At 43.4% G+C, this 13,012-nt stretch overlaps 1 protein-coding gene and 1 long non-coding RNA gene across 5 annotated transcripts in view; one reads left to right on the top strand and one right to left on the bottom strand.

Moving 5' to 3' along the window:
* The window catches only part of LOC142851908 (uncharacterized), a 56,009-nt gene that overhangs the window by 21,530 nt on the left and 21,467 nt on the right, over positions 1-13,012 (bottom strand). The window contains exon 4 of one of the 3 annotated variants that reach the window (XR_012910887.1): positions 2,492-2,527. The exons of the other annotated variants lie outside the window; for them this stretch is intronic. This is a non-coding gene — a long non-coding RNA (uncharacterized LOC142851908). Of the gene's footprint in view, positions 1-2,491; positions 2,528-13,012 lie in introns of those variants that run through there. 3 annotated transcript variants of the gene reach the window in all.
* Positions 1-13,012, top strand: part of Ankrd55 (ankyrin repeat domain 55) — an 89,722-nt gene that overhangs the window by 67,532 nt on the left and 9,178 nt on the right. For both annotated transcript variants that reach the window (XM_075976064.1, XM_075976063.1), the window contains 2 exons: positions 2,901-3,062; positions 7,602-8,266. In XM_075976064.1, coding sequence (XP_075832179.1) covers positions 2,901-3,062; positions 7,602-8,266 — 827 coding nt within the window. The remainder of the gene's footprint in view (positions 1-2,900; positions 3,063-7,601; positions 8,267-13,012) is intronic.

The following is a 13,012-nucleotide window of genomic DNA, read 5'->3' as shown; positions in this document are numbered from 1 at the left end:
GCAATTAGTGTTCTTGTTGAATTCTAACTTTAAACCTTTTGTATCTGTTGAGTGCTTTGTTTCCAAGAATGTGGTCAATTTTAGGGAAGGTTCCATGAGGTACTGAGAAGGAGGTATATTCTTTTTTGTTTGGGTGAAATGTTCTATATATGTCTGTTAAGTCCATTTGAGTCATGACATCTGTTAGTTCTCTTATTTCTCTGTTAAGTTTCTGTCTGTTTGACCTGTCCATTGGAACGAGTGGAGTGTTGAAGTCTCCTACTGTTGGTGCATGGGGTTTGATGTGTGATTTAAGCTTTGGTAATATTTCTTTTACATATGTAGGTGTGCTTGTATTTGGGACATAAATGTTCAGGATTGAGACTTCCTGATCTTAATGGATTTTTCCTGTGATGAGTATGAACTGTCCTCCATCTTTTCTGATTGATTTTAGTTTGAAGTCTATTTTGTTAGATATTAGGATAGCTACACTTGCTTGTTTCTTGGGTCCATTTGATTGGAAAACCTTTTACCAACCCTTTACTCTGAAGTAATATCTGTCTTTGAGGTTGAGGTGTGTTTCTTGTATACAGCAGAAGGTTGGGTCCTGCTTTCTTATCCATTTTGTTAACATGTGCCTTTTTATAGGTGAATTGAGTCCATTGATATTAAGAGATTTTTTTTTTTGAGACAGGGTTTCTCTGTAGCTTTGGAGCCTATCCTGGAACTAGCTCTTGTAGACCAGGCTGGCGTCAAACTCACAGAGATCCACCCACCTCTGCCTCCCAAGTGCTGGGATTAAAGGCATGCGCCACCACCACCCGGCTTGATATGAAGTGATATTAATAACAAGTGATTGTTAATTCCTGTTATTTTTTGGTGGTAGTGTTTGTGTGTTTCCCTTCTTTGGGGTTTGCTGGTATGAAGTTATACGTTGCCTTGTTTTTTGGGGTGCAGTTAGTTTCCTTGGGTTGGAGTTTTCCTTCTAGTATTTTCTGTAAGGCTAGGTTTGTGAATAGGAATTGTTTAAATTTGGTTTTGTCATAGAATATCTTGTTCTCTTCATCAATGGTGATTAAAAGCTTTGCTGGATATATTAGTCTCGGATTGCATCTATGGTCTCTTAGTGTCTGCAGCACATCTGTCCAGGACCTTCTGACTTTCATGATTTATGTTGAGAAGTTGGTTGTAATTCTGATAGGTCTGCCTTTATATGTTACTTGGCCTTTTTCCTTTACAGCTCTTCGATATTTTTCTTTATTCTGTATATTTTGTGCTTTGATTATTATAGGGCAAGAGAACTTTTTTTTGGTTTAATTAATTTGGTGTTCTGTAAGCTTCTTGTACCTCCATAGGCATATCCTTCTTTAGGTTGGAAAGGTTTTCTTCTATGAATTTGTTGAATATATTTTCTGTGCTTTTGAGCTGGAGTTCTTCTCTTTCTTCTATCCCTGTTTTTCTTAGGTTTGGTCTTTTCATAGTGTCCCAGATTTCCTGGATATTTTGTGTTAAGAATTTGTTGAATTTAAGATTTTCTTTGACCAGCAAACCTATTCCCTCTATAGTCATCTTCAACATTTGAAATTCTGTCTTCCATCTCTTGTATTCTGCTGGTTATGCTTGCATTGGTAGTTCCTGTTCATCTACCCAGATTTTCCATTTCTAGAATTCCCTCAGTTTGTGTTTCTTTATTGCCTCTTTTTCAGTTTTCAAGTCTTGAACAATTTGGACAGCTTGCTTCACCTGTTTGATTGCTTTTTCTTGGTTTTCTTGAGTTTCTTTAAGATATTTGTTGATTATTTCCAATTTGTCTTTTCCTCCATTCCTTTAAGGAAATTTTTCATTTCCTCTTCAAGGGTCTCTATCATCTTCATAAAGTTATATTTAAGATTGTTTTCCTCTGCTTCTTCTGGATTAGGATGATTAGGTCTTTCTGTTGTATGACCACTGGATGCTGGTGTTACCATGTTGCTTTTTAGGTTATTGAACAAATTTTTGCATTGGTGCCTACCCACTTCTTCGTCCAATTGGTGCTGGCAGTATCTTTGCCTCTTGGTCAAATTCTTGCAGTTGCTGTCTGTGTCTTAGGGAGCTGCTCTCATTCTTCTCTGTGCGGTTGCTCTCTGAGTCTCATGAAACGGCTGAAGTCTCCCTTGGCCCGCTCTCTTGGTTTGCTCTGCACAGTCTCAGTCTCTTGGTCCTACTCTGTGCAGTTGCAGCCTGTGCTTCAGAGTTCCTCTGAGGTCACGGGGGATGGGTGGGTTTGGAGGCAGAGTGGGCCTTGTAGCTTACAGGGTCCAGTCAATGGGTGGAGACAGGGGGCATTGGAGCAGCCTTACCTTCAGGAAGCTTGCCTACTGACTGGCTGGTGAAGCTAAGGCGGGTGGGGGAGGAGCCCCGGGGTTTTGCCCCAGGACCAAGGGCCCAGAGAGTCGGGTATCCAGCTGGCTGGCTGATCACTTACCTCTTAGTCTGCTCTGTGCCCCAGGTTGACAAAGATTTTAAAGATGGTGATAAACTCATTGTTCAAGAAGGAGTGAGGTCTCCGCTGTAAGAGAGTAAATGGAGTCAACGTTCCTAGAAGGCAGTTGGCACTGTGTGTAAAGAGCCTTCAAACCACTCAGACTTCCACTTCTAGGAAATTCTCAGGAAGAGCAGAGATGGCAAAGCAGACAGAAAGCACAGAGGTGGAGGGAAGCATCTTGTACACAGCTTAGACTCTCACACCGGGTTCATGCACACAGGAAAGCATCTTGTACACAGCTTAGACTCTCACGCCGGATTCATGCACACTATTTCATAGTATGGAGAACAATGGGACTGTCCTCCTTCAGCCTGACTCTGGTGTCAGCCAACCACGGCTAGCCAGCCTGGAAGGTTCTGACCGAACCCTTTGTGTTTTTTCTGTGTTATTCCCCCAGGACACCCATGCACTGGGCTGCAGCTGCCGGAAAAGCAGAATGTGTCCAGGCACTCCTGGAGCTGGGCATGGACAGCAACCTGAGGGACATGAACGAGACCACACCCCTGGCCTACGCCCTCTACTGCGGTCACACAGCCTGTGTCAGGCTTCTCTCCCAACGGTGAGCTTCTCATGGTGTCTTCTTCTCAAAGATGGATAACATTAACACTTCTTTAGACCACCAGTGTGCAAGTCCAGAAATAACAATATTGCCTCTGTGTGTGTGTGTGTGTGTGTGTGTGTGTGTGTGTGTGTGTGTGTAAATATATAGAGGGCAGAGAACAGTTTTCAGATGTTTTTCTCCTTCCATCATGTGTTGTCCGGGGCTAGAACACTGGAACACAGGTCATCAGGCTTGGTGACAAGCATTTTTATCCACTGATCCATCTAGTGGCCGCAGTAATTTAATAATATCAGCATTACATAATATAAGTAACATTATTAATTATCTAATTAATGAAGTGTGTTTGCTGTCATCTAACATAAAGTGAAACGGTCTCCATTATGTGGATCATGACAATAGCAGCAAGCTTGAATCCCTCAGTCACAGGTCACAGGACTCGAACCTCCTCTTTCCTTCCTCTCCCGCTCTTCTTCCTTCTGCCTACATCACTTACTCTTGAGACCCTTATACACGCTCAAAACTTTCTGAAGATACCAAAGAGCTCTCTCAAATCTGTTACCTCCGTCACTATTATGGTGTCAAAATATTTAATTAAGAAAATTTTAATAAAATATTTGCTTTGTTATTTAAATAATAATAGGTTTGTGATTGCTACATGTTCAAATAAAAAACTTATTTTAATGAAAACACTATTGTAGCTGTAATCCTGGGATTCTGGAAGCTAAAGCGGTAGGGTCATGAATTTGAGGCCAGTTTGGTTGTCTGTATAAGAATACACCGTTGAAAAATGAGTAAATAAATAAAAAGCTGTTAATTTCATTTAATGTAGCTATTTTCCAAAGCAAGGAAAATTAATAAGAGCAGCACTGTTTTCTATTCTTGGCAAATCTTTCTCTCTCTCTCTCTCTCTCTCTCTCTCTCTCTCTCTCTCTCTCTGTCTCCCCCGCCCCCCTTTGACTAGACAATTAAGACAATTTAATTGAATTTTGCACTGTGGTATGGAAATTTCATCTGGTCAAAGCCCAACACCAATGAAGAAAGAAATTAAGAGCACCAAGGGTTTCTCTCCTCTCACCTTCCAGCATTGATTCCCAACCAGCCGACAGGTTTCACGTCCCTCTAGGCTCTGTTCCGTGCAAAGCCCTGCAAGCTTTCTACATCGGAATTCTTAATTCTTCTGGGCTCAGAGGTGGGGGGAATCAAACCTCAAGGCAAAAAAAGGTCTTCAGATTGACTGGGTCCAAGAACGAAACTCAGTCTAAGCACTGTTCCTCCAGATAGAGCGTGTCGGTCATTAGGTGCTGTGCCCATGGCAGAAAGAGAGGGCTACAGCTGGCGGCTGCCTCAATGAAGCATTCAATCAATAGTGTGCTTAAAAATCATGAAACTGTCCCACCCGCTAGATTCCAAACCAAGAAAACTAGGGAGTACATTTAAAAGCACACACACACACACACACACAAAGTTTCATTTATAAATCCAGAAGCAACAAAATATCACTGCATCAGTTCAGAAACTATTATGAAAAAAAAAGTAAAGACAATAGATACAAAATTTAGTCAGCTCTTCTCTTTCCTCAGTTGCTTATGTAATACCACTAATAAGACGCAAACTCTTGAAAGCCTTGATTTCTTGTCCAGGCCCATTAAGCTTCTAGAACGTCTTGTGCGTTTCATCATTAGTACACTCTGCCACATGGCTACCTGAGTAACTTTGGTAGTTCCGATTCTAGGCAGTAATTCATGGATCATGTGACTGCCATGGTGAAAGGGAGATAATAGTAGTATTAATTCGTACTAATAATTTTAAAATATAAGCATATCAACAAAGGTTCACAGTGAGAAAACATCCATTGTCTGCATGCAGATTGAGTGCTGGTGTTTTTTTGACTAGACTACAGTGTCTCATTCCAAAGAGTACTATTGCCGTCTCCCCTTGGCAGCCTGCACCTGGGTCCAGTTTCACAGTTGATCCCTAATGCAGAAAGCATTGGCTTGATTGAGAGAACAGCACAGGCTTCCCAAAGAACTGGAACAGAACAACGCCTCAGGGAAACTCGGCTTGAGCAAGTCCGCCAAACAGCTGCCACGAACCTTTCCTCATTTGAGTTTGCTTATGAGTTGAGCCTTGCTCACGTCTGCCACACCCAATCTCTGGCACACATGACTTCCTCTACCACTGGAACTCAAACTCTGAGTCGCCTCTGCCTGTTTCCTTTAGTAGAGTATTTTTCATAACTATAGTTAGGTGACTTCTTTTTTTTTTAGATGTGAAAGGAAAACAAAAAACAAACAGCATAAAACGGGCAAGATTCTGGGGGCATAATATCAGTGCCGCTGGATCCCCTGGGATCGCTCACTCAGAGCAGACCAAAGCCTCTTTCTGCCACGTGAGGCCTGAAGTCACACCTTACCCTTCGTCTCTAATGCCTACGCCACCATGGACTGTTCCTGAGAGATGAGAGAGTAGGAACGATCTAAGCTGTTTGCAGCTGAATCGAGTGATAATTGAAAACAGATTGCCATGAGTAATTGAAAGCCTAAAGCCTCCTGAGGCTGAGGGGATGGTTCAGTCAGTAAATGCTTGCACAACAAGCATGAGGACCTGAGTTTGATCCCCATGTAAAAGCCAGGCAGAGTTGCCCACAGCTGTAAAACCAGCACTGGAGAATGGGAAACAAGGGGTATTTGTGGCTTGCTGGCCAGTCAGTAGCTGAATAAGCAAGCTCCAGATTCAGTGAGAGGCCCTGTCTCAAATACTAATCATCATAATAATGTTAGTCCAGAGACATGGTTCAGCAGGTAAAGGGGCTTGGCATGCTAGCTTATGCCTGAATTCTATCCTCAGAGCCCACATAAAGGTCAAAGGAGAGAACCAGAGTCACAGAGCTGCCCTCTGACCTCCAGAGACATTCCCTGGCATGCAAGCACCCGCATTTAGGCACACCATACAATGTCAATCCAAAACACAGCTCTCTCTACAAAAGGGGTCAGAAATGGTTTCTTCTGGAGCCAGATATGAGTAGCTAATGGCCTGAGAACATAGGTTTAGGTTACCTAGGTTACCTCCAAGTTCATGTTCCAAGATGACGCGTTTATGGAAAGAGAACAAAGAAAGTTGCAGATCCAGGCACCTCACAGATACACTGATGGAGACATTTGGTAAGCAGGTTAGAACAGAGCAGGGGAATTTCTACCATGACTCTCAGGTCCAGTCTGACACTCTTTAGCCTTTTGATTGATGGGAACTAGGTATCAATTTGTTCATTCCAAAGGCTTTACCTAATAGTCACCCACAGAGGAGGGCCATAAATTGCTATTCAGAGGGCTGAAAATGGCCTGAGATGATTTGACTCTGGGCTTGTAACATTCCACTCCCTCCACCATCAGAGACAGTTTAGTCAGTTAACTGCAGAAGGGTCAGTGGGGGCAGGGGATGCCGCTCCTTTCAGAGAACTGTCATCCACGCACACAATAATAAATAATGTTAAAGATGAAATAGTAAGGTTGACAAATACAGAGGAAGACACACATCAGCCTCTGGCCTCTACATGGAGGGAGAAGAGGGAGGAGGGTGGATGTAAGAGGAAGAGGGAGGGAGGGGAGAGGGAGAAAAGAGAAAGTAGCCCCCATGGAAGTTAGTGCAGAAGCCTATAAATTGGCCAAAGGGCCAAAAATAAACAATAGTGGAGTGTGGGGTCCGAAATAGGACAGCTATGGCACATCCGCCAAGGCTCAGGGAACATCACAAAGAGGAGAGAGAATAGAACCAGGAGATATACAGCAAAACAATGTCTGGTGGACCCAACACAGCCATTGCTCCCATGGACTCCCTGCTGCTGTGGTTATCTGCATAAGACCTGGACAAGATTGGCCTGTCAACATTTCATCGTCATGAATGGGAAGGGATCCTCCCCAAGGAATTTCCCACAGTTATTGACTAAGGGGTTAGGATGTCATTGTCTTCTGCGCTATAAACATGATAAGTTGCTTATGCTCCAGGAGAAACTTCTCTCCCACACTCATACAAGAAACCCTAAATAGCCTCAGTGGGAATGCCAGAAGGAAAATAAGGTTTCAGCAAGCAGAGACGGGGATGAAAGAGAGGGAAGTTGGGATGACATGACTAGAATTTACTACGTGCATGTGTAGCATCATATTACGTACACATACAATGCTGTCGAAGAACAACAGAATGGGGAAGGGGGAAGAGACTCTAAACCCTGAGGAATCAAGAGACGTGGGTAGCAGAAGCCTAAAGGCACAGGAGGCTGAAGCAGGAAGATGATGGGCTTGAGGCTGTAGTAAGCAGAGTCCCCATCTCAGAGAGCGGGGAGGTGTTGAGTTACCACCTCTGCAAGGAGTTAATAGAAGGTGGGCCCTTGAGCAAAGCCTTGGCTTGAAGACACAGGCATCTGGGGATGAGCCCAGACAAGCTGATCAGGCAGATGGAATAGGGGTTGGGAATGTTAGTATCTTGTTCCTTCCTGTCTCCTGTCCTCGCTTGGCATCCTTGTTCTTTTTTCTGTTCCTCTAGCGCAGAACCTGCTCGTCCTCTTCCTTCCCAGAACAGCCGACCCCAAAAGAAGGAAGAACGATTCGGCGTGCTCAACCAGATCTTCTGCACAAACAAGAAAGAAGAGCAGAAAGCCCATCCGAAGGACCACAGCAGGGACAGACACAAGGAAGAGGACACCTCGGAAGTCAATGACATCATCACCACCTTTGACAGTGTCGTGGATACCAACTGCCAAGATCAGCCTGGTGATCAGGCGGCTATGGTTGTCTTTAAGAAGAGGACCTCAGAGAATTCAAAGTATCTCTTGCCAGAAAGGAAACCCCTGGCCCGGAAAGGACTTCCACCAATCAGAACACAGAGTCTCCCACCCATCACTCTGGGCAATCACTTCCTGACAGCCTCCCATGGAGTCACTTCCCATGTTGGCCTAAGCTCTGGTCCTCAGCACACTGCCCAACGCTCTCAGAAAAGTCGAAGTGAACAGGACTTATTAAATAACAGAACTGGCTGCCAGATGTCACTAGATAATCCCTGGAAAGGTGACACTAACCAAGGGTTCTCCTGCAAGGCTTGGACCGTGTCTTCTTCTGATAAGTTACTAGACAGGCTATTTGCTGGCCAGCCCAGTCACCAGGAGCTCTCTGGGCCACCTCATCTTCCTCATCTACATAATCCCTCACCAGGTAATGGCCTTACTTTCTTCTCCTCCTTTTTAAAGGCCTCTGTCATATGTGGAGTGTCTCTTTGTAGAGTTAAATTAGTAACTGCCAAGTTTGTACCACGTACGCAATGGCAATAAAATAGTAACTACAAAGTTTGAGGATTTCTGGGAAGTGAAAACTTTCAGCTTTTCCACCCTCAGTATGCTGAGGTATAAGACTGTTCTCAAAAAAACAAAAAGAGGATCGCTATTTCCTCTAAGAGATTCTTTATTAGAGTTGTATGGCACTCTTATTCTCAAGACGCTAATTTGCTTGTGCAGTTAGCTGTGTGTTTAAACCATCGTTCCCACTCCACCCAAGATCTACCCCACCGAAATCTTTGGTGAGAAGACAGCAATAACTCACTGGGACCTGTGTAGAAGGGTATCCTGTTTGCACATTCATGGTTTATATCTCCCCACACAGCGAAGGCCTGCATAGCTCTTCTCCCTCTCTCTCACCCAGAACTTCCAACGTCATCCAGTGTTTTGCTTACGCTTCCAGACACACTTCACACATTGGTGTCTAGGCCTCTACTTATAAACATGAACTCTCTTTTTTTCTTTTCTGTATCCCTGCTCCCAACAGTTCCGAGGACTCTCAGTTTTTCTGTACCGTTGTTCTGCTCTTAAACTCAAATAGCCGTGTCCTGAGCTCTAAAGATAATTTCTACAAATAATCATGAATTCTGTACATTCCCCCGTGTAATAATGATCGTACTGAAGAACTTAAATTTGGACGGAGGATATTGTCTCACACCTTTAATCCCAGCACTCAGGAGGCAGCAGTGGGTAGATCTCTATATCAAGGACAATCTGACCTACATAGAGAGCTCCTGGCCAGCCAAGCCTACCTTAGTGAGGCCCTTTCTCAAAAAATAATTTTAAAACCCTTACATTTTATATACGTATAAGCAGTATATATTAAAATATTTTAATATTCCATCATTATAAATAAAGCATCACATTAAGCCATTTAAAATAAAAACCTGTTTGCTTTTTGAGAGGGTTAGCGTTGAACTTACTCTGTAGCTAAAGACAACTTTGACTCCTCAATCTTCTGCCTTCACCCTCCACATGCTGGATTATAAATTTTTGCCATCTTGGCCAGCTCTCATTTTTACTTTTTTTAAAAAAATTGATTCATATGGGATTCTGGGCCCCTTTGGGGCTGTACCAACTCTCCTGCTCTGTTCACTCACATGGTGCCTTGGTTTGCTTTTAAATGATTCAATTGCCAATACTTAAAACATGACATTTTCTATAAAAACCTAAAGAAAGATCCTAAACTTCTCTTGAGAAACTGAAGTCAATGTTATGTGTCAATAACTGTTCAGCTCTGAGTAACCACGGTAATCTTGGGTGCTACAGTTCCCAATACAATTCAGAATTATTTACATCACTTAATCCTTATCAATATACTTCAGGTATTTTTTTTCTTGTAGTAGGTTAAAGAAGGAAATTATATACTTATTTAACCCATGTGTAGGTGGAGGCTGCTCCTTTGTTCCTGGCTGCCCAGACCCAAATAATTATACAGAAACTATATTAATTACAACACTGTTTGGCCAATAGCTTGGGCATATTCCTAGATAACTCTTACATCTTAAATTAACCCATTTCTATTCATCTGTATATCACCATGAGGCTGTGGCTTACTGGTAAGGTTCTGGCATCTGTCTCCTCTGCAACTACATGGTGTCTCTCTGACCCTGCCATCTTGTTCCCTATATCTCTTCCAGCCTGGCTATATTCTGCCCTGCCATAGGCCAAAGCAGCTTCTTTATTAACCAATGACAATAAGACATATTCACAGCATACAGAGGGGAATCCCACATCACCCATATTTCTGTCTAAGTTTAAAAAGGGAAAAAAAATCAAGATTTTTTTTAAAAATATGAAAGTATCATGTTTCTGTTTGAATGTGGAATTTTTCTTACTAATTATTTTTTAATTCATGGCATTCAAGAGACAGTTTTGAATGCCATCCTCAGGGATACCATCCGCTTGTTTGAGACAGGCTCTCTCACTGACCAGGGGTTTACCAAGTAAGTTAGAGTGGCTGGCAAGTGAGCCCTAGGGCTACTCCTGATTCTGCCTCCCTAGTGCTGGGATCACAAAACTACAGCAGTTCTGCATGGCTTCTGGGAAACACAGATCCATGTGTTTGAAGAATACTTTACCAACTGAGCCACCCTTGTGGTGCCTGCAGTAGGAATGGCCCCATAGGTTCATGTGCTTGAATGTCTGGTCACCATGCAATAGCAGCATTCATTAGGAGGTATGTGGCCTTTTAGAGGAAGTGTGTCATTGGGGATGGGCTTTGAGGTTTCAGATGCTCAAGCCAGACCTGGTGTTACTCTTTCTTCCTGCTGCCTTTGAATCCAGATATAGAACTCTTATCTTCTTCTCTAGCACCATGTCTGTCTGCATGCTGCCATACTTCCTGTCATGATGACAATAGGCTAAACCTCTAAACTGTAAGCCAGCCCCAATTGAATGTCTTCAAAATAAGGCAAAATAAAAATAAGAGTTGCTGTGGTCATAGTGTCTTTTCACAGCAATAAAACCCTAACTAAGACACCTGTCCAATCCCAACCATCCTATTTCCTATGCAGATGTGGGCACTCCTCCATCATTGCATATGCTTGCTGTATTAAGCTTTTAAAAAAAGACATAAATATGCATGCGTATTTCGACTGTTCACCTGAAAGCTATTTGCTGACACCTGAGACAGCTCATTTAAGATTTTGCTTTCCCCACAGAGCACTGAAATCTTTAGCTTGTGGCATGGATGATGTTTTTACACTGTTGCTGCCAAGGGGTAAAGAGGGAAGCCATGGTTATATCACCTTTGACAAGTTGGTGTGGCTGGTGCTATAGTAAAACATTCCTTTTGGAGTTAGTTCTGGCCTGGCCAAGCAAATAATGCTTCCTTTTAAGAACACTTTGAAAACGTCTCGTTCTTTTTCTATTTAACGTGAGGGTGGGATTCAGCTACTATAACATAAAGCCGAAGCCACAGTTGGCTCCTGGGTCAACAGCATAGCACATATTTACGGTTGCACAGCCCCGAATGGCAGAATGCCACAACGGCAGCGCTCAGGAGGCTGTGAGGCAGGAGGATTCTAAGTTCAAGGTCTGCCGAAACCCTGTCTCAAAAAAGGAAGGTGGGGTATTTCACTTGCTATCAGAACAGGCATACTATCCTCTTCAGAGTTTACCAAATTGCTGAAACCAGTGTTTGCAAAAAAGAAAAAGTTGATTGGTGATAGGGTCAAGCAAGGAGGCAGGGACCCAAATCTCAGATCACTTCCTCTCCCAAGACCAGGATTTGAGAGTATATGGGCTATAGGTGGTGGTGGAGGGCATAGGGGAAAGATAATCAGAGGTGAGGTGACCCTTGCATGCATCTTCCGACTTCACGGCTCTTCCAAGACGCATGTTCAGGATGGCATTGTGAGCATGATCTGAGGGTAGGATTTTGCCTTCTTACCCTAAAAAGTCTCTCGCCAGACATCTGCACCAGCCCAAGTGAATAGTTGGTAATTTCTATAAAATCACCTCAAGCCCATAAAAAATAATCTAAGCAGCTGTTAGTCCCTGTGACCTGTACATCAAAGATGTTATGTAAGTCACGCTAGGGGAGACTAATAACGCACTGCCCATCTGGGGGACCACCAGAAATGGGGGGGGGGGTTGTTTTCATTTGTTTTTGAGACGCAGCCTCTTTCTGTAACTCTGGAATTTCCTATGTAACCTGGGTATGCCTTGAACTCAAGGCGCTCTTCCTGCCCCAACCTCTCAAGTCCTGGGACTATGTCCATGAGCCACCATACCCAACATGAAATTGATGGTTTTTAAAATCATGGGTGTGCTGACACATGCTTTGAGCACTAGAGGGATGGCTCAAAGCAGGAGAATCAGAAATTCTGCTACATAGTGAGTTGGAGGCCATCTTCAGGCAGTCTGTAAACAAATCAAAAAACAACTAGAGGTTGCGGGGAGACATAAAGTACAGAGAGTTGGTCCGTATAACTGAGCCTAGGCCAGCCGTGTTCATCAGATGGTGGTGACAGTCAACACTAGGATGCTGCTCTCTCTACAGAGTGTTAGAGAACTCAGTCTTGTTATTTTAAGAGTCCTATTCTTAACAATGGTTCTTGAGTCCTTGAAAGATGAGACTTGGGCTTCCAAAGATACATACGTAGAATTCTAAGGCTTCTTTTAATAAACACCCAGCAAAAGAATGTAGTCCATCTAGCAAGAGCTCTGTCTTATAAGCAGTAGACTGAAGTAGGCATTGCCCAGGCTTTTGGTGACAAGTGTGATCTCCAGAGACACAGCTTCCTTCCATCTGCAGGCTGCTCAGCCTGATCTCTAGCTTCCCTTCTCTAGGTCTGTCACAGTCCAGTGCAGCAGCAGGAGGGAAGGGGTAGCAGGAGGCCTCCCAGCTCAATCAGCTCCCACTCAGAAGTCCTCTGCCATAAGGCTCACACTCCTGCTTGCATCTCACTGGCCAGAACTTGGGTCACATGCTCACACCTATCTACAAAGAGGGTTGGGAATTGTAGTCTTTATAGCTCTGTGCCTTGTTCTGAGCTCCAAATCTGATTTCTGCTTCTAAGGGAGAAAAAAGAGAGTAGGCATGGGGAAGGAAACTAGTGGGCTCTGCCTAGTGTGTCATCAAACACTTCTATATCATTTGAACAAAAGAACATTAAATACA

The sequence above is a fragment of the Microtus pennsylvanicus genome, chromosome 6, assembly GCF_037038515.1.
Source record: "Microtus pennsylvanicus isolate mMicPen1 chromosome 6, mMicPen1.hap1, whole genome shotgun sequence".
Taxonomy (NCBI): Eukaryota; Metazoa; Chordata; class Mammalia; order Rodentia; family Cricetidae; genus Microtus; species Microtus pennsylvanicus.
Note: the sequence above shows the minus strand (reverse complement) of the source record. Positions and strands in the feature narration are given on the sequence as shown.